At 41.2% G+C, this 22284-nt stretch overlaps 1 protein-coding gene across 2 annotated transcripts; it reads right to left on the bottom strand.

Annotated features, from left to right (window-relative positions):
* Positions 1 to 8017: 8017 nt before the first annotated feature.
* txnrd3 (thioredoxin reductase 3) lies at positions 8018 to 22284 on the bottom strand. Of its 2 annotated transcripts, none has more exons than XM_051414699.1 (16): positions 21928 to 22284; positions 21200 to 21260; positions 19257 to 19366; positions 17528 to 17635; positions 17227 to 17299; positions 16935 to 17117; positions 16712 to 16854; positions 16094 to 16209; positions 15231 to 15456; positions 14992 to 15084; positions 14422 to 14498; positions 13073 to 13229; positions 12884 to 12991; positions 11716 to 11811; positions 11475 to 11609; positions 8018 to 9257 (listed from the first exon to the last, which is right to left on the bottom strand). In XM_051414699.1, the coding sequence occupies exons 1-16, from the start codon at positions 22042 to 22044 to the stop codon at positions 9195 to 9197; spliced, it is 1866 nt and encodes a 621-aa protein (XP_051270659.1). In that variant the 5' UTR covers positions 22045 to 22284; the 3' UTR covers positions 8018 to 9194. The 2 variants fall into 2 exon arrangements, with proteins under 2 accessions (XP_051270659.1, XP_051270660.1); XM_051414700.1 differs by having other exon boundaries at positions 16998 to 17117; positions 21928 to 22281.

Genomic DNA, 22284 nt, shown 5'->3' with positions numbered 1-22284 from the left:
ATGTTCTATTTGGAGCTGTATATGAAGCAGATGTGCCCTGAACAGTCAGTCTAGGATTATACAGGAAATTCTGTTCTTTCAGTCTTGCCAGTGTAAAGAAAGAAGATCATCTCATGGGATGAGTCTAATGGAACAAATTTCAATCAAATCCCAATCTCTTGATCCACTTTGGAACTTGGACTCTTGCGCAATGTGCCGTGCATCAGTAATTAAGAGACTAAGATAAAAAAAAAGTAGCTACCGAAATGTATTTGACACTCATCCTATCTGACTGAGGCATTGCAGGGAGTTGAACCTCCGCAGGAGAGAGCACATGACTGCGGCAAAGCTTTCAAAGTTTGATTGTAATCCGACGTGTGATACGACTGCTCCCATTCTGAACCTTCAGGTCCAGAGGGGGTCAACCAGATGGCGTGTTGTAACTCCATCCATCGCAGGGTAGGAGCTCAACTTTAGCTTATTAGAACAGAGAGGGCTTCCTGCAGAGCTGCTTTTGAACTCTGACCTTTTCCACATTCCTCATGTTCATCTTCCCAGGCATCATGGATCAGATCCCTGGGAGAAGTCAGGTTGGGTTAGGAGCCACGCGACTGATCAAACCCCAAGCCTGATGGCAAGACGGTGTGAAGCCTGTCAGTGTTTACTGTCTGAGAATGGAATGATGGGTAACTGTCGGTGGGTTATGGCTGGTCAGGAGTCAGCGCAAATTCCCTCAGCGGCTGACCAATCATGCAAGCAGAATCAATACATGATCAAAGGTTACAGAGATATTAATTTGAATCAGGAGCAAAGAGACACAAAACAACTGCAAAAAGGTGCAAAACAACTACAAAGAGACAGAAAACAACTACAAAGAGACACAAATCAACCACAAAAAGATGGAAAAAGACTACAAAGAGATGGAAAACGACCACAAAAAGGTGCAAAACAACTACAAAATGACAAAGAAAAAGATGGAAAATGACAACAAGGAGATGCAAAATTACTTTAAAGGAATGCAAAACAACTACAAAGAGTGTTTTTCCAACTGCTTACCTCCTGACAGATAAATGAGGGTATACAATCTCATGACACTCAGCAATGACCTGGCTCAAAAACAGTCTGGAGTCTCTGGTGGATGTAATAGTTTCACCTCAAAGGCAAAATATTTCTCCATTTTTACCAAGTCATTAAATGTTGCTCATATTCATGCAGGAGAGACAAAACGAAATTGACTAAAATGGGAGTAGACTGTAGTTTTGCTAGAAATCCTCTGAAATCTCTTCCATCCAGCTTGATAACACTACTGTTTACTAATGGAGGAAAGCAGGCGGACCACAAGGCCAAATCAGGATCAAAGTACCAAATCTTTAAACAAATAGAACAGTTTCCCAAAATCATAACTTAACTGGAAAAAAACAAAGAAAACAGTGAAGTCTAAAAATGGGATGTTTTTTTGTTGTTGTTGTTGCTTTTGGCATCCGTCATATTGACACAATTCTTTCTGCCAAGTGGGTGATTTCTTAGAATTTTTTAAATCTCCAACTTGGAATAAAGGTTTTTTCCCGCTCAGCTACTCGTAATTACAGTCCGAACGAAATCACATGATTACAACATCTGGTTTATGACCAGTTGCAAAACTAATGACATTCCCATCATCCTAAGCTGTACTTTGTTTTGTGCTAATTAACGAATATCATCAAGCTAACATGCTTAACTATCTTTTATTTGCCATTGTGTTTAGCTCATTACACCACTGTGCCAATGTACAGCCTTACAGATCCACGAGCATGGATGAAGGCTCTTAGGCCCTGTTTAGACAGTTTTTGCATAAAACTATATTTCTGTTGCAGTTTGGCCTTTTGTTCAATGCTTTGAATGCTTTCGAGTGCAATCTTTGTAAACACCACCGTTACTGTCGCTGTGTAAACTGACAAAATGCATTTGATGTGAAAACGGTGATTTGCACGGCTATTACGTTTTCAGTCAAATAGATAAAGATGGATGCCTTATAGTCCAAGCATGCATTCGCCATCTTCTCTTCCTATTTCTATTCACCGTGCTGTGCTGGGGAAAGTGTTTTAACCATTGATATATTATATATAATGGACAGAGCTTCTGGGTCTGTGAAGTCAAGCCAACGCTGAAGTGTCTTAAACCTGCATTCTATGTGAAGGCCAGCAGGGGGAGCTCCATTGGCTGCAATAAAAAACTATACCAAAGGAGAAATGGCCCAGCTTCTCATGCAATGTCTTCTTCATACAGCACAATGTTCATTTAGTAAATTATGGTCCCATTTAGAGTAAAATAGACAATACACATTTTTGTATGCATTTGTGTGGTGTTCGTCTGTGGTCTTGAGTTGCAAAGTTATGCCGCCACCCACTGGCCTGGCATACATACTACAACGTCTTTGATAGTTTTTGTGGATCAGTGTGCAAACCTTTTTAAAACGCGGTTTATTAAGTTATTTTTTAGCAAAATTGTTGTTGTGTAAACAATGCCTTGGTCTTATGTGCACAGTTATGCATCCTAAGTGTTTGTTTGTTGCACTGCTTTACTCTTGTCTATATGCGCTTGAAAGTGTCTGGTTTATGTGTGCTTTGGTGTTGTTTTTGTCTACATGTCTTTGTCTTAAAAGAATACTGGTACCCACATAACCCCCAGTGCAACGTCGACCACTTGGGTGTGCTATGCCAGAAGATGCTAACCTCAGGCAGCAATGAGGAGCCGGATGCAGAGGTCTGGTAAGCCCCGATCAACACCTCAAGTGACATCATTCGAGGTAATTTCTGAACCTTTGAACAGCTCCCTCTTGAGATATAAAAGGCTTTATACAACTTTTCACATGTGCAGTAGAACTCCCCAAGACCTGTAAACAGACGAAATATTGAATAGTCTGTGATAAATAAATACATAGATAAAGTCTAAAGATAAAGTAAGTAAAGTAACAGTAAATAACAGGACAGTACAAAGAACAGTGTATTTGTTGTCTCACAGCAGTGTGGTGGTACTGTGTGTGTGTGTGTGTGTGTGTGTGTGTGTGTGTGTGTGTGTGTGTGTGTGTGTGTGTGAGAAATGAGGATACAGAAAGAGCAGAGGTGTGTTCCCTCTCAGACTATCCAACAGGCCATGACTCAACTCAATATGCTGCAAGCCCTATTCTATTGTGTAAAACCTGATCTGAAGATTCATTACAAACACATTTTCTGCAGCAGAGGAGCAGGAGGAAGAGGAGGAGCAGGAGGAGGAGGAGGAGCAGGAGGAGGAGGAGGCACATGCTGGTTTATAGGGAACATCATGTACCTTAAAGTAGCAGACTGTAGCAACGCTTATCAAAGCAGAGGAAATAAAGAGATTTTAATATAAACAATGATGCCTTGTTTGTGTGCAATATGTGTGTGATGAACAGAAACAAATCAATCATTTAAACCCATTTAGATGCAGAAGAGTTGGTGTGGTAGCTCATTACAGCGGGAAGCATTTCTAACTTTTCTGTGGCTACAGAAGGTGCCTCGACTTCTGAGGATGTAATGGAATGTAATGGCACATTATGGTGCAAAGTCAATCATGCAGTAATAAAAAGTATACTGTGTCCTCTCAGTGCGTAAGGCCAGAACAAGAGGCAGATATTTGTGAGACTGGGCTGCCCTCTAAAGGCCAGTGACTGTAAGCAGCATCAGAGTGCTCACAGAGAGGTTCACAAGTTCAGGGCATTGAATCAGAGTAGTTGGAGATCATTTAAGTGTAATCTAAATTTGGATATATTTTGTATATCTCTTTTAAATGAACACAATGCACAATCTTAAATTGCATGAGCTGATGACTACTACAGGGAGAGGAGCCATGTACTTGTTGAAGGATTTCCAGATTTGTTTTAAAACTGAATGGCCCAAACCTTATTCTATAACACATAAGAGTTTGTAAATTCTGGAGAATGCACCCTTAGTTTTTCTATTTAATAATAATAAAGTGTAAGTAAAATGAATTTGTGTTATTGTGAAATGATTCATTATGCAATAAAGTTGTGTCCATATAAAAAAAAAATAGAAATTTCTTTCTTGCCTCATAACCAACATACATTACACAGAGGAATGCATCTATTTTGATGGACATCCCCACTTTCTTTAAATTTTTTAAATTTTTTTCTTTTTCCAGATGTTTTTTTTATTGAAGTTCTGGCAACAATTACTTGTACTTGCAGTTCTTGATATGTACAGAACCAAATTTTTTTCATTGAACTGCCTTAACAAAACAAAAACAGCAGGGGTCACAACTTTACAAACATGATACAGCACACACACATTACACACACATTACATTTAAGTTACTAGGATATGCCAGAGTTCAGGTCCAACCTGTATCTTAATTCATCCCTGGACACTGTCATGAAGAACTGCCTTATACCAATAGTCCAGTGCGGGGATGTCATCTGAAATCCATTTTTAAAAAATACTTTTATTGCAGAACATTGATGGTACCTCAAAGTATTCTGTATGTTTACATGTTTTTGCATTTTTATATATATATAATCCAAACACCCAGTGCTACCAACACAAAGAAATATACAAGTTCATCTAATTTTTATTAAGAAATGAGTGATCAGAATCAGAAATACTTTAATAATCCCTGTGGGGAAATTACTTTACTTAAGCACATGTAACAAAGAGAGAGAGAGAGAGAGAGAGAGAGAGAGAGAGAGAGAGAGAGAGAGAGAGAGAGAGTATAAAATGTATATTCTCAAGTAAGTCTATGTTTGTTTCCCTAAGATCTTCCTGTTTGTGGTGTTAATATTAGTTAGTGTGAAAATACATTTCATAAATGAATGAATTTCTTTCATACTTCATTTCTCTTTGTGTACGTTGTTCGCTCCATCTCTGAGATTTCTTATAGTGTCTATCTTTGAACTGATGGGCTTAACAGATTTAGCCAGTTCTTGTTCGCTTCATGGGGCACAGGGGGGGTTCTATTGGTGATTGTCCTATCCAAATCCAATTTAAAAAATATATATTTTAATATATAATGTTCAATAGTTACAGGGCATTAAAAACACCAACCCCCCTCCCATAACCTGTAACAACAGGGGGAGAAAAGAGTAAATTATTATAACAAGAATGAAAATAAAAATTGTTTAATAGATAAATGGTAAAAGTCATAAGAGGCACCGTTTGCTGGTAGTGGTAGAGGGAAAGTAAGCACTGAGCGTAGCCTTAAGCACAGAATTCAACATATTACAAAACTGTCCCTCATATAGTGATAAACTAAATCTGAGGGTGACATAACAAATAGGGAGGCAAGACCTACTGGGGTCATATGTGGTAGGGATGTAAAGCAATAAATAAATACATAAAAAAGTATAAATGAAATAGGATTTGATAATTTTTGTATCTTTAAACGTTTCCAGAACATATGTGCCAATTTCTGAATTGCCTTTAATACATTTAGGAGAGCTCGCTCCAGCAGCAGTTTGAACTGACTTGAACTCGTTCTATTTTATGTATGTTAATCATTTCCAACAAGCACAAAACAAAAGGAATTTCCAGTCATTCTATGTCCACAGTTGTGATACATGTGAAATTGGATTATGTAAGCATGAGTAGTGTGCTGTGAAACTAGCAAGTCATAGTGAGACAGGGATGACTTTTGACTTCTCAGTGATTACACTCCACTCCAGTCAGCAAAGGCTTGAGTTTCTTTCTGGCATCTTCAAGCTTTTCCTGGAAACTTTATCCTGAACTACATCGCCCACAAAGCTGCCATCTGCTTCAGAAGTCAAAGGAAGCTGCCTGGTCTTTCAAATTAAGGGTTACATTGGTGTCAGTTTATAGCACAGTGGTGTCAATTTACTACAGATGATATCAGTCATAAGCAGGGAAGCTAATAGATTTAAATTACAAGACAGAGGAAGAGGGCAGACTGAAGTCCACTGTTTTCTCTAGTTTCATCATTCGCTGTTGCAAATGTAACTTCCTTATTGCAGGGTGGTTGAATAAAAAGACTGAACAGTTGCAGGTTGGTTGTTGCAAGATATTCAAAACACTCTTCTGTACCTGCTCCTTTACCATGTCCAAAAAAACCCAATGTACTGGCATCGCAAACGCTGCCTCCAAAATCAACTGATTTCCCATCCACACCCAGTCTGTCAGACATAAAGGACAGAGCTATCACATGCCTAGCACTCACGATTGCAAATCACAGTGATCCCCCCCCAAATAACACTCCACATTACTGCCATCTACTGTAAATTACAGGATTTATAATGGAGAAGAGCTCGCTTTACCACAGAGACATTACAAATACAGACCCAAAACAACCACAGAGACACAAAACAAACCCATAGAAACACACGATTACAAAGATACACGCAACAACCACAAAGAGACACACAACATGTCACAAGTTGTTTAATTGGTAGTTTCAGAGAAATACATTCAGTGGATGATCAGCCCCTCAGTGCAGCGTGACCTGGTGGACTAACACTGCGATCCTTCCTCGTTCCTTTGGTCGTATGAGGGTGGAAATAATGTGGAGATAGGTGCCTTTCAGCTCTGAGGCCCTCAGCACGGCCTCACCAACATTTAAACAGAGCTCTGTTTCTGTGCGCTGCTGGAATAACAAACACCAGCGAATCAATTAGCCTGCTCATATCGCTGATAGGCTGTCCTCAATAAAAACGGGTATCAGCCAAAAGAAAACTCATCAAAGCCTGAGCTGTCATGGCAACCCGTGCAGGTGACAGTGTTTTCAGATGTGAGCCGGTGAACCCAACAAAGGCTTCACACCAGCCCAGACGCTATTGATCAAGACCGCCACTTGTGGAGGCTGAATAGTGGCACAGAAACACACACACACACACAGAGGAAATGATGCTATTATTGCTCCACGGCGCTCTGATGTAGACGCCGTGAATAGGCTGCCTACTCAAACGAGATCATTTTGATCCACTGTACCTGTGTATGAGCAGAACTCAACATATCCTCCCACCATCTCTTTGTTATTTCAACTGTGCTGCAGCGGGAGACATGAGGGCCCCCGGGACTAAATGAATATTGCGAAATAAGTTAAGAAACTCCAAAGATTATTGTTAATATCTTCACTGCAGAATGAACATGAAGAGTAATAATCCAGGCTCACATCCAAGCATAGGTATAGCTAGGGAGCATGCTATAGCTGTGGATGTATAAGTTATAACAAGGTAGCAACCTTGTTACAAATGAGAACAACCAATCAGAGCCAAGAGAGATATAAAGACGCTCTGGATTGGTGGCTTGAAAATAGTTGATTGTTGGGGGTTATTCCCAGGGTCCCAAAACATCTGTATTCAACACCCTGTAAAAGACTCAACAATTACCAATCTCTGTCGCATCCGATTGGTTGTTTTCATTCAGGCCCGGTGGATTTTTGAAATACCATTAGGAGCACTAGCAGGAGCCAGAGGAACCTGATGTTTTCACAGATTATCTGTCTCATGTTCTACTGTCAGGATATAGTGAAAGTTTCAGCAAATATGACAGACATAAAAATGACCTACTGCAGCTTTAAATAGTTTCACAATGTATTGGGTAATGTATATATTTTGCTAAATGCATTCATTTGAGATTATTAATCCCATGATGTCTTTACTTAGTACTGAACACTGATATTGGGCTCCATAAAGGACAACACAAAGACCTGGTCTGAATGTAATTCTTTGTAATGTTAAAACTTATGAAAACATGTATTACCACTGTTAATGCAAATCCCCATTTACAAAGAAAGTTGGTTCAATATCAGAGCCGAAAATATATTCAGCTATTTTGTGTTGGAACTGTTAAAGGGGTGCATGGACAGTCTTCAGTGGTTGTTAATGGAAATAATTGCAGCAATCCAGTTAGTGTGATAAAACCCACTACGCAACACAGGTTTTATTACAAGCACACAATATAAATATGAGCTATGAGCAGGTTGCTGATAACTATTACTCTGTAGGAAACTGATGACACAAAAGATGTTATGACTGCAGGTCAATTTCAAACTGAAAAGTCTGAGAAAACTGAAGGGGAATTAATCCTTTATTAAATCTTAAGAGAGTAGTAATCTACAGTGGTTTGACACCGACAAACAAGTCATTTATACAGATGACCAATGTCACTCACTCACAGCAGCCAGAATACTGTCCTCTACAAGATTGAATATATATTTTACATACACATAATGCAGAGGCAAACAGCAAGATGCAACATACAAGCATTAAATTATTTGAGTAAAAACTTTTTTTTTTTAAAAACACAACATCCAGTACATTTGAGGCTGTGTTTTCCATTCAATTCTGTCTGATAGTGTTGCAGCACAACAAGGTTTGAAAGGTGTACATCTGTCGGCTCTTTATCTCTGCAGACTTGTTTAGATGATCGCTTTTGTAGAGATAAAAGAGTTCTCTTTAAAAGGCAGAAACCCCTGGTGCCTCCACACAGCAAAGACAAATATTGACAGCAACATGTATACACCTCAATTTCATCTTAAAGACCTGGTAAGAGGATTGTGTGGAATGACGAAGGCTCAACACAGGAGACATGGTAACATTTAATCTATACACATACATACACACCAGATTAAATCAATTTCTCAAGCTGGACCAGAGTTCAGAGCCGCGCATCCATTCAAACCCTGGTTGTATGCCAATTGAAATCTGCCATCCGTACAGTGGGGGTGAATGAGAAGTGTTTGAAGTCGGGGGTTTGGACGAAGGATTAGAGCCACCACCAGGCGCTTCTGCAGAGGTACATCGATCCTTGCCCGCCTCAGTATTTCAGGTTATGGGCCAGGACGTCACAAATAGCCCAAACTCACGCACATACTCAACAGTAGAGTGTGTGTGTGTGTGTGTTGGTGCTCCTCTGAGAAAGACACACTGGTGGAGCCCTGTAAAAATACCAGCAGAGTAACCCCGCTGTTCAGCAGGCTGCCCTCGTATCAGACTACCTCAGCCAGAGCTGGAGACTCTCACATCTTCCGCTCTGGCTTCTGTCAGTCACCTCTTAAGCTCCCAGCGAGCCTGAATGAGCGCTTACACTGATTCAGGCGCCGGCCACGCTGTTCGGTTTGTCCTGAGAAACAACCGCCCTGTAAAGTGAGCGGCTGAAGGTGAGGCTGAGCTTAAAAGGTTGACTCAGATGAGAGGTGATGGTAGGAGAGTCCAATATGAGAGCAGCCCGCTAAACGAGCAGGGTTTAACCTCAGCAACCGGACTGGGCGATGTCTCCACCGGAGCTCTTGGTCACCTCCAAAGTGGTAAAGATCTAAAGGATTAAGAGGAAAACACATGTCAGACAGTGCAGCTTTATTATGCAGCTTTTACAGGATGTCTGCAAGGTAGAAACACACATTTCTTATTTAACACTACCTGCAATTAAACCATTCAAAAATACTGCTGAGTCACTGGATGAATTGAGGCAGTTTCTGAGTGAACATTTTAAAACTATCTTTCCATTAAAGAATATTGAACACTTGAAAAGGAGCATGAGTCTGCATTCATTTAAAATGTAGATATGTCGCCAAACTTACAAAATGGAAAAATAAGTGATGTAAAACATCAAACAAGAGGTAATTGAGCAGCTTAATGAGCTGCAATTATCACCACACTACATTAACATAATGAATGTGCAATATTGAGGTCTCTAATTAAAGCTAATTAATGCACAGCATGTGTCCCAGTAGACAGAAAACTAAAATATTCATTCAGCTTAAGATCAGCAAAAAACAAAAAACATGTTACACAAACACATCAAATTATCTTCCTGCATGATAAAAAGAAACTCAAGCCTCTAAAAACAGACATGTTAATACTTTAAGCCTGTGCCTGCTCCCCTGTTGTATGTATTGTGAAATCTGTGCCTGGCACAGCAAGGCACCAATCATTCACACAGAATTAGACTAAAAAGATAGAAAAAGGAGGGAGGAGAAAGTATTTCAACAGGAAGCAAAAGGTTCACAACCATCGCAAAGCCAATCCGAGTGAAGTGATTTAGACATTTGTTTCCACTTTCTTGTGCTGCATGTCGTATACAGGAAGTGTAAATCTTTAAAAAAAAAGGTGGCAATGTTGCAATATACATTCATACACTACACAGTTCAACATGTTTGTTGTGCACCTATACTGATAAACCATGTTCCTGTACAGCATTTGGACATTTACTGGTTAGTCAACAGAAGCCTGTGGCAGAAAACATCAATGTTTTGTTATACTGTGTAGTGTAGTATTAGGGTCTGTTTCATAAGGATATTTTAGACCCGTCTGTAGTGTTAGGCCAGTCTTCATGTTGCTCTTAGATCAGTCTGATGCAAGCTGGACAGTTACAAAAATAAAGGCCGACTTATTTTAAGCCTTAAAAGTTAGCCACCCTACTCCCTGGCTAACTCTGATCCAAGCGCCATGTTTCCAAGGCAATGGCACCCTGATGACCAGTGGTGGCAGGAAAGAAAAGATAGGAAAACAATTTGTGGCTTTCCAACGGTGTTGTGGAGTGAGTAATGAGGGGAAAGAGGTTTCAGAGAGCTCAGTAACCAGTTGAAATATCCAGCAGTGAGGACATCAGTCGCTTCTGTTTGCACAATGTACTGAGCCACTAGGGATGTCCTCAAGGTTTTTTGTCCCTGATCCTGATCAGAGTCACTGAATACTATCTGCTGATACCAAGCCCCTGATCCAACACTTGTATTATCCTAGCCAGGACAGATGCACAATGCACATTAAAAGATATCCAAGCTGTTTCTTAATGTACATATAAAAGTAACATACCCTCTGTAATCTTCCTGGCCCTGTCGTTGTCTCTGGGGAGTTTCTCACCAATGTTTGGGTTCAGTGCAGACTTTGCCTGAATGAACTGTATTCTGCTGAGAGTTTATTTTTGTTGTATCCACATCTTTTACCCAGAATACATTAATTACTTACTTCCATTAGCTTTTGTTGCACTTGCAGTGGCGTGGTGAGTGTGGTTGTGTCGGCTTTCCACTGCTGTCTGTCTCTAGTCTAAGCAGAGGTTGAGCCCCACCCCCACCCAAACTCTGCCACGGGCGGGGCTCAGCCATTGACACACACAGAGCTTATTGCGTTGCTGTGCATGAAAGCTTTGCTAGTAACACACTGATGTAAAACAAAGGATCAGGCTCAATAAAAAAAATAAAACATTAAAACATGCCTTGACCGGCCCTGATACCAAACTCTGAGGTCGGATTGGGACATTCCTACCTGCAACATTAGGAAGCACTGCACTGAGATTGTATGCTATTGAAACTCTTTGTATTGGTACCCTCTTTCACAGTAAAATGTTCTTGAATATGTTACATTTTCCCAGAAGGCAAACATTTTCTAGTCAGCCATAGTCAAAGTCCCACAGCTCAATCTGACTCATCACTTGTAAGAACACAGTGAATCAAAACAGACGGCAGAGGAGATTGAAGGTTCAAGATAAATAAAACATAAATTCTGTCATATAATGACAGAGCTGACTTCCTACCTCAGCACAGGTTGGGTGGATGCCGATCGTGTTGTCCAGCTGCTCCTTGGTGGCGCCACATTTCATGGCTACGCCGAAGCCCTGAGTCACCTCTCCAGCGTTTGGACCCAGATAGTGGAAGCCAATGACTCGATCCTACAGTGTTACAGGAACACCAGAACACGATCACTCATGTGACAGAACACGGGTACAGGCTTCTGGTTGCTACGGACAGACAGTGTAAACGTAGAGATGGTCTTACGTTGTCCAGTTTATTGCAGATGATCTTGGAGTAGCATCTGTTGTTGTCTCTGCCGGGCACAGTGAACTCTAGAGGCCACAACAGACTGTGGTACACCTGAACAGACAGACCAGAAACACAGTGATGCTCTGCGGTGTCAACAGCAGTAATATCAGTTCAACATCAGTCCCATTCATTATATTAAGGCAGGCACTAATAATGCTCATCACTAATGACACAGCCAAAGACGAATCTACTGTCTGCCATTTCTTCTGAATCTTTAACATGAAAATTTAACTAAATCTGCAGTCAGTCTGTCTGAGTGTATGGAGGAGCTCATATTACAGTTGAATTATGCAATAATACACCATTATCTGTTCTGGTTGGAATGCTGACTGACCTGCATGAACAAACAAGTATAAGTAAAAATCACTATTTGTACACAGGCAAGCTGCAACTAGAAGGAAACCGCAGACAAAACAGATCCGACTGGACAAGTTTTTTTTAAACTGCTCAAAGGAAACACAGCCATGATGGAATGGACTGTACTTTTACTCAGTTACTGTACAGCAGTATAAATGTGAGGAACTAGTACTTTCATTATTCCTTCTCATGCCTCCTCCTACTTTACTACAATTGTGTGACAGCTTTAATTACTAGTTACTTTACAAATCTTGCATACATAACAAATGAAGAGCTTATAAAATATGATGTTGAAATAGAAATTAATCAATTTACTGATTAGTCCATTAACAGAAAATTAATTAGCAACAAAATTTTCTGTATCTCATTTTAATGATCTTCATTTATTTGTAATAATTTTTTTTTCCTTTTTAATTGTTGGATGGACAAGCACTGTTGAAGTTTTACTTTGTGCTCTGTGTAATTATGACAGCATTTGTCACGGTTTTCAGACTTTTAACAAACCAATCAATTGATTAATGAAGAACATTGACTCTTTGACTCTTGGTCAGCTTTATTTATAATGTGAAACTTTATAAATTAAGGACAAATTCTGCGAATGAGTTTCTAGTCAAGTCTACTGACGTTTTACAGTATTATATACATGCATTGTTTACAAAGTATGACTCTTATCTTTGAGATACACTTCACTCCAGCCTGTCACAAGGTTCACAGTCAGTGAAGCAGACAGTTAAATTATTCAGATGAGTGTGAATGTTTGCGTTACCTCGATGTTTTCCTGCCCGTAGAGCTCAGTGGCTCTCTCCTCCGACAGACCACAGGCGCCGTACTCCAGTGGGGTGAAGACAGTGGTGGGAACGTTGATGTAGTCACACTGCACAGACACAGACAATGAATTACTGTTTGCTATATAAAGCGTTTTGTAGGTCCACAGTGCAAGTGTCTCTTGATGTACCTTGAGTTTTGAGCCCCCGTAGAGGCGTCGCGCCAGCAGCTTGCCGGCCTGGATGGCTACAGGAGTCAGCTCCCACTTGCCTTCCAGAATGTCTCCAATGGCGTAGATGTGGGGCACATTGGTCTGCTCTTCATCATTCACTGGAATTTTTCCATTCCTGGAGGAACAAGGCATACTTTGTTTAAATGCAATGCCTTTATTGTAGAGTAAAATGACATTTACTTTAGCCCTACTAAATAGAGAACATTCTAGAAAGAGCGATTCCGATTAATGATCCTGATCTGATCACAAAAGGTAACATTTAGGCAGAAAAACAAAACAAGCATTAAGAACAACTTGAATGTACGTTTTTTTCCCCCCCTTTATGCATTGCAGATCACTTTAATTGTGCACTGCACACATGCATTATTTAGGTAAATACAAGTATCTAGTTAGGACTGGGCAAAAAACTTCATCAACAACATCCCTAATTGATGATCTTTTCTCACTGTTAGCATTTATTCCAATGTATTCTAAATATCTTTGGTGTCTACAGGTAAACTAGGTATCTGGCACATTAAATGAAGCAGAAAATCGTCTTATCCATCAAAAAGCAGAAATAAATTGAAGTGGGTAAGGTAAGGTCATGTTGGACAGAAAGGAGAAAGACAACTGTAGTATTTTTATAAAGCCCACTGTATTCTACACTGTACAGCAGCGGAACACAGAGACCTGCTGATGAACCCTGAACCCAGTGGCTTTCTGACTGTCGGCTTCATCGGAATACTACTTAGGTCATAAGACCGGGGCATATGACTCACCCGGCACTCCTTTAAGCTGGCCTCATGCCGTCTTAATCTCTGTTGGGCTCTAAGGCTGAACCATTCATTCACAAAATAGTGGAAAGACTAAGAAAAAGCTAGAGTTTCTACAAGTGTAATAATGGAATAAATCAATCAACTGCACAACATATGACTTTATAAGATTGGTTTATAACTCTACATTTCTAACTTCAGCTTTGAAATTATAAACAGGCATTAAAAAGGGACAGCAGGATATGTCTGAACCCTGACTGAGTCTTATAAAATAAGAGCTGACACCATGTAGAATGCTTACATTTATATCAGTGATTCCACACCAATAAAACACTGCTCATACACCATACAGGGGCTTTCTCATAGTGCTAACAAGACAACCCCTCTTCCTCCCTACCAAATCCCTCAACGCACTCACACACCACCCCTGCAGAGAACCATGGGACGGCAATAATTGCTGAATCACCATGACTGTACCACGAGTCTTAAAGGCACAGGACGCCCCACCTAATGGGGTGATGAATGTAGGGAAAAAAAAGAGCTAATAAAACTTACTTGGGGTTGACTTTGACCCCGGCCTTGTCCAAGCCAATCTTGTCTGTGCATGCGTCTCGGCCCACCGCTATTAGCACCTGAAGAACAAAGAGATGGCTTGTTTAAAGGAAGTCCTCGGGTCAGTCCTGCTGGGAAGTTGCTGGTGTTTTATTTATGGTGAATGGTGAAATGTAGACCAAAGTAGTAAAAACAAGAGAAAAGAAAAAAGGCACTGCAACTTATAAATGTAATAAACTAATTATTTGCACTTTTAGACTTTAACAGTGTGCGGGATCAACCCTGTGTGAACATCAGAACAACATGGCAGCTCTGTTGATTTTTGAGGCATGAAGACTCATTTGTCAAATGTCAAAAATTTTAATACCCAAACTGCATCACAAACTGAAATGTCGACATTCAGCCAATGAAAATACAACATGAACCAACAAGTTATGGTGGCCTAAACTATTAAATCTAAAAAAAAAAAAAAAAAGCAGCCCTTGAAAGCTAAGACTGTAAAAGAGATGTGGGGAAAGCCAACAGTAAGACCAGTAAGAGATGGGAGGGTTAAGGGAATCAATCAGTACGTACAGTGTTGTACTCCCCCTCGATGATCTCATCGCTTTCTGTGGACTTGGCTGTCACCTTCAGCCTGCCTGGAGTGCCGGCTTCCAGCTCCTCTACCTGACACAAACAGACACAGGTCAGTCCGAGGAAAAAAACATTTCTATTGCTGAGAGATTCAATTTTAACACGTCATACACAACTTTTTCTTGCAACTACAACTACATACTGGAGCGACATGTTTTAACACTCTAGTAAACGCTCACCTTTACTGGGACATATTTGCGGAGGAACTTTACACCGTGCTCCTCCATGTGCTCTCCGGCACGGTTGGCCATGTCCTGGTCGAAGCCCCTCAGCAGGATGGACCGGACCATGACGGTGACGTCGAGACCCAGGCCGGCCAGGAAACCGCCGCACTCCAGAGCCACATACGACGCCCCGATCACCAGGGTCTTCCCCGGACAGTAAGACAACGAGAAGAGGTCATCACTGGTGGACAAACAGAGACACGGAGGAGTTCAGACAGAGCAGGGGTAGAGCATGAAGCTGCAGTGCAACAATAATGCAGGGAACAACAACATGTCCACACACTTCCACATAGATATTCCTCTCTCCAAAGGGCCTTTCCTGTAAATAACAAATATGCCTACATATTCGAAACACTATGGGACACAATAAAAAACAGTGTCAGTACTGAAGTCCCTGGCTCTGGTATGGAAACAACCTTTGCTTTGAGGATTTGCAGGACTGAGTGAGCAGCATGAGACCATTTGTGGGTTGCCAAAACAGCAGAATAATCAGCAGAGACACCTGAGGATAATCTTACACAACATTCACCAAGCTGGGAGATTAATGGGTGCCCAGAGGCAAAGCCACCTGCAGAGGACACAAGAGTCCAGATCATTAAAAGGGTGTGTTTGTGTTTTAGGGATCACACGCACGCACGCACGCACGCACGCACGCACGCACGCACGCACGCACGCAAGGCAGACAACTCTTCAGACAACTGCTGAACCCCCCTTCTGGTCTGAAACTGAGCTCTGGGTGGGGCCTTCAGGAACAAGGCATGTCATTAGATGGGGCTGGTGGTGTTAGAGCCACCATGTAGCTGGCATTGTGATCTCACCTGGTGATGCAGTACTCCTTGTCTCCAGGGATGCCCAGGTAGCGCGGCCTCTCGCCTGTGGCCAAGACGAACTTAGCCGCTGTGTAAAGTGTCTCCTTCCCTCGTTTGTTTGTTGCCTGTCAGAAAACAAACAGAAGCTCTGAGATAATGTTGCAGCAGGCGCTCAGAGGAACACAGAGCTACAATAAGCTCATTAAAACAGAATATTTTGTCAGTGCTGTTTTAATAATTTTAAATCTATTTGCTTTGGGTGCAGCCGCTAGTGTGATAACAAGTACGAAAACCAACAACAACTATGCTGAAAGGCAGCCAAAAAAGGGAAACTAAAAGTTAAGTCAAGCCTGACCAAGACAAACAACCAAAAAAATAGGTTGCCACAACAGATTAGACACCATTTTAGGCATACAGCTTATCAAGATTAGTTTAGGTGTGGCAACTTGGCCAAGAAAAGAGGAAGACGTTAGGCTTAGTCTATTTGAAAATAAAAAGTTACGTTACAGTTAGTTATAGAAATTCCTGTATGTCAAGTCTCCTTAATCTGGAACCTAACCAGCAAACCCAGCTAAAGACCTGTACAAGTACATTTAAGGTTCCTTTGTATCACAAGCACTCATTTACCTTGATTTTGTGTGGTTCAATGAACTCTGCATAGGCATTGACATAGTTAACATTCTTGTCTCTCAGTGCCACCCTGTAGCCCCAGTTCAACGAGCCAATGTAGTTGTTCACTGCCGTCTTCATCGTCTCCCAGTTGTGTTTCACTGCGTACATACAGACAGCCATCAGTGGATTCAGTGGAACAACAAAGAGTGACTACTGATGAGGCTTGCCTCTGATTTACCACGGCAAGCCGGTGTGATGTCACCCCTCCGTGACCTCCTGGGTCGGTGCTCTGAGCCCTCACCTGTCTCCTCAAACTCCCAGCCGAATTTGCGTGCGTCCTGCATGGCTGTGCCTAGCAAGGCCGTCTGGTGCATCAGCTTCTTGGGAATGCAGCCCACATTCACACATGTTCCACCAAGGCCTGATCAACACAACAGAGCGCGGAAATGGTCAGTTACCAACCGGATTACATTCAAATAAATTTGCATCACACATATCTGTCTCAGTATGCTAAAGTCGAAGCATCTTACCCCAAGAGGTTCCCTTGGGTGTGGGCACAACATAGTCCAGTACCATGACCTTCTTTCCCAACATAGCAGCTTCCTATTGTCAACAGAGCCAACGTTAGTGCAACATCACACAAATCTGTAATGAGTACAAACAGTAATTAGCTAAAACATAACTGGTTACTGATTACTGATTATCTGTAGTTTCACTCTGACTCTCTGAAAACCCCAAAATTGCACAACAGAGCAACATTCACTACAATAAAGCTTCAACAGGAAACACTGATTGTGTTGCACTAAATTCTGTCGCACTAAATTCTGTCACCTTTGAGCAGGCAAGGCCTCCAGATCCTCCTCCGATGACGATCAGGTCGTAGTCATAAGCTTCATTGTCTCCGGTGAGTAGCTGCTGCAGGCTGCCGTCTTTATGAGCCTGACAGAAACATTAACACAATTTTGTATCAATATGTACATCCAACATGTATGGAGGGTTCTGCTATTGTTTCCACCTTACTCCTCCCACTCTGGGGGCAATTTTCTGAACCTAAATCACAGCACTGCTCAGGAACTCTAAGGAGAAGGAATGAAACAGCTGCTATGCAATACAACAATCACCAAAATTAATAACACGTGTTTAGATAAACACTGAAGGAAGTTTGTTTCAATATACAGGCCGTACTCTCCTCCAGAATACTCAATGTGTGTTTTGTTGCAATGTCCTGCGTTTGTCTGTTTAAACTGTAGATTGTTTGCACCGTGTGAAAGTGTCCGTGAAAAGTTATCTTTAAATTTGTACATCTGTATTTGTATGTAACATTTCCAGTAGTGAGCCATTTTTTCCACTTAGTAGCGAGGCAGTATGACCAAACATCTTTATATTTTCTCTTGAAGAAAAGAAAAAGGAAAGAAAATAGTTCTCCCCCTGGTTCCTTCACTGCCACTTCCCTGTGGTTTTTGATATTACAGAGCAGAGAGAGCGGGACCGGCAGCTGTGCCTCTTTACCGAGGGACGTGCCCGGCTCTGGAGAGCTGTTTAGCAGAGTGGGAGCTGGCCCATTGCTGGTCTCACACACTCTTTTTGCTCCATTCTGTGGACCTCCTAGCACAAGTAGGACTCTTCTTTTAATTTATCGATACAGACGTTTCTCGTAAATGTACAAGAAAATCTGTACTAGCACCACTTTCTCCATTGATATCTGCCCCACAGCTGAACTGCACACTTGCTTACCAAGCAGAGCATTAAAATGCCAATATCTGTGTCAACTTTTTTAATGACATCAATCCAAAGCATTCTGGATGGTAAAATATACAGTGGAAAACAAAGCAGAACCTAGAACGAAGAAGACTGTTCAAGGTTAGAGATCGTGTTCCTGTAGAACTTCCTGTAATGAAAAAAGAGCTAATAGCTTGTATTCAAATGGAAAAGTTACTGTGCGCTCCTGTCAACACTTAAAAGCTGTGGGAAGATGCAATTATAGTTTACCACAGCATCTACACTACCTGCTGCTGTTTGACTATCAGTTGATTGAGATTCAATGTCGTACCTGCCAGCTCATGCAACTACGTTCCAGCAGCTGTTTATATAAAGACAAAATATGAGCTCCCTCAACCAAGCGCGCCATCTTCCTGCATCAGGACACCTCAGAGTGCATTATCACCGCCGCCATTTTCTCACGTTTCCAGTATTTCCTCACAAAGAACATGCGTTGCTCACTAGCATGACCTCTTGGCACAGCTAGAAGTTTTTGGTTGCACCCATTCTTTTCCTGCTATGTCCACTGTGACAAAGGTCTAATGAGTGTTTGTTTTTTCTGTGCTTGGGAGGGAAGATATAGTGCACTTCATGAGTATATTTTACACAAATTAAAACTAGTGGGTCCCGCTCCAAATGTAACTTGAACCAAACTGCCGTTTGTACAGTTTCTGGCAGCTGAACAAACCAACTGACTGAGCAACATTTCATGGCGATCATGTGCTGAGGAAATATACAGCGTTTACACTGATGTGTAACGCAACCAAAGAACAGCAAATATTTACACACCCTTGTTCCTCACCTGCATCGTTTTGTCACAGCCGCCAAGGTGCGTCTTGTTGATGAAGACATTGGGAACCGTTTTCTGTCCAGTCATCTCAAGAAGCATTTCCTGGTAGTTGGTTCCATCCTCTGGACAGAAGGGTTTGTGTTTAGGTTCACAGGGTTTCTGAATACTAACCATACATTCAACACATCTACTTTTCATACGCCAATACTGTACTACCTCTGAATTATGCATTTGTTTTGAATCTTCACCCAAATGATCACCTCACAGAGTGCTCGATAATACGCAAACAATATGCAAAACTAATAAAAGGAAGTCTGACATGACATGGAGGACTTACACTGAGTTCATTTCTGTGCTTACACCATGGCCACTTCCTACAATACGAACATGATCTGCTCATATGGTCGCCTACTTTTCAAAAGTCTGCATGTTTAAACAGTCAGAGTTTACTAGTAATACAAAGCTGCACTGTTGCTATGGTTACCTGCAATTTAATATACCCACTAATTTAAGATATATTCTTTAGTGTATTTACTAATCTAAAGGTCAAGCAGATCTTTCCTTGAGGCGTCCTGTCAGAGGATTTTAGTGAACACAAGCCAATCAATCTTCCGGACTACTACTATGTGTTGTAATGATGATGAGGGTGATGTTTTCACCACCAGCTGTGCCAGGAAACATGACATCAACAGATTTGGGAAAATGTATACATTCCCCTGGGGGTTTGTGATACATTTTATTTTATTGTCAATTCCAATTTAGTTTTTTTAAGTTCAATAAATGCATGATGTTTCCACAGTCAATAAGTAAAAAACAATCATTGCTAGGATTTCTGCCATAATGGAGCCGTCCTACCTTCACTAACAGTGGACATACTCTGTTCTGCCATAGCAGCAAGATGTGACTCTTTAAATGTCAAAAATTCAAATGTTGTGAACTTGAACTTTATCGCTGTCAGATCTCAGTTGATCCGGTTTGTCCATCCACTGACTCACCATCTCTATATACTACCATCTAGGGACAGGGATTGAGAACCATTTCCATGTTGTCAGATCCATGGTAATTGTATGCCACTGATCTTATCAATTCCTTTTATCCCTGCCAGCATGGTTTCTGACAGTTGTGCATTGCGTAAGCGTGGATTCATTCATAGAGAGACTCAAACTACTATAACTTTACTCTTTTTCTCCACTGTGTTCAGACTCAGCGATAACACAACAGCTGCACTGACACTGAATTCCACACAGAAAGTTGATCAGGAATCAATAAGGAAATCAACAATGAATCGGACCAATAAGCCGAATCAATAATGGTACTTGTATCTTATCAATTCTCATCCCTACTACCTTCCACATACAGCTGAGACTGTCAGAAATAACTAGACAATACAGAGCAGAGAGGGTGAGTTTACTGAGATATGGCATGGGGCCAAGATATCTTCAGTGAGTGACTCAGCATGTTTTGTGCTGCTGCAAACGACAACATCCCTACAGTATAATGCAGAACCACTTTCAAACGTGTTAGCAGAAAACTTACTGGATTACTATCATATCAATACATGGTTAGTAACAGCTGTAGGGACATGTGTACAGGTTCATTCATGTATTACAAAGACATTAATAAACACTGATATAGTCTGTTATCAAACACTTGTTCAATGTTCATATACTGCTTAAAGATGCTAATGTGAGCTAAGATGTTACTAATATCAACAAGAGAACATTGTACTGAAGAAAACACCTCTTTCAGTCCTGTGTGGACCCGACACCATTGTGTGCCATATTGAGATTGAATAAATATGAAACAATGGACTGAACTTCATCTTGCTTTTATAAGCCATACGTTTATTGTATCTCTGAGTTTTAGACTGCGTCTCCAATAGAACAGTATCTCCAGTATCTTTTGAAACATGGCAGGGAACATTCTACTGTATGAGCAAAACATCTCCATCTTACCTATGAGATCCAACTCCACCACATTACACTCGACCTTCAGCTCTTTGAACAAGTCTTTCACCTACAATGACACAGATGTGAGAAATGATTGATCAGTTTCACCAGTTACAGGGTATAAGACACAAAAAGCTCTTCCCTGTTAGCAAAACATCGAGTTCAAATTGCTTTAAACACTTGAACAGTCCACACAGATGATTTAAAATGGTCTGTTTCAGTGAATGCTATAATCCTGCTCATTGTCTGTTACCCTCCTCTGTGTGTATCTTATGTAGGCGGAAGGCAGCTAACTCACAGAAACAAGTGCTGCTTTGTGAACAGGATGTGTGCCGAATAGACAGCGCGTCCGATACTTGAGGTCTAATTATGTTACTAAGCTACTATAGCTTAGTTAGCTGTGAACTAAGTTACACAACTTTTCATAGAAGTGCGTCCACAATCAGTTAAGCGGCTAACGCGTTTGTGACCTGATAATATCTCGCCCCAATATCAACCTACGGTAAACTCTGTTAAACGGGTTGACGTTAGCTAACATTTGTATGTAATGTGGTTATTTTATATTCATTTATAGTATTCATCCGCTGAGGAACCGCAGTCGCTGGCTGCGTTAACTAACGTAACTTAGCAAGCAAACGCCAGCAATTAGACCAAGCCCGTGTAGTTCGCGGGAGAAGATGGAAGTTTCCGACCGGCATAAGCAAGGTCTCCCTCTTCGACAGAAAGTACCTTACCTTGACACAAAACGGGCAGTAGCTCTTACTGAAAACCAACACTTGGTTGGAGTCAATAAGCAGCTGTATCCGGGATTTGAGTTCATTCTTCCCGGTGTCATTTTCGATGGGAGGCATTTTGAAGGTATTTCCGTCTGCCTGCGCGGGGCAAGCTTCGACAGACGGCCGATGAGAGGAAGAGGAAAAACCCGAATTAAAAAGCACCAACTCTGTCCCCAGTCAATGTACGAATGTCTGCCTGCCCTTTCTCCAAGAGAAAACACTAGAAAGCTGATTAACCGCGGGCTCGTCCTCGGTTGCTCTCCCTCCGCTGTCAGCCGCTATCTACCGACCGCGCCAGACGTCTTTCCCCATTTC

This window comes from Dicentrarchus labrax, unplaced genomic scaffold (assembly GCF_905237075.1).
Source record: "Dicentrarchus labrax unplaced genomic scaffold, dlabrax2021, whole genome shotgun sequence".
In the NCBI taxonomy this organism is placed as follows: domain Eukaryota; kingdom Metazoa; phylum Chordata; class Actinopteri; family Moronidae; genus Dicentrarchus; species Dicentrarchus labrax.
Note: the sequence above shows the minus strand (reverse complement) of the source record. Positions and strands in the feature narration are given on the sequence as shown.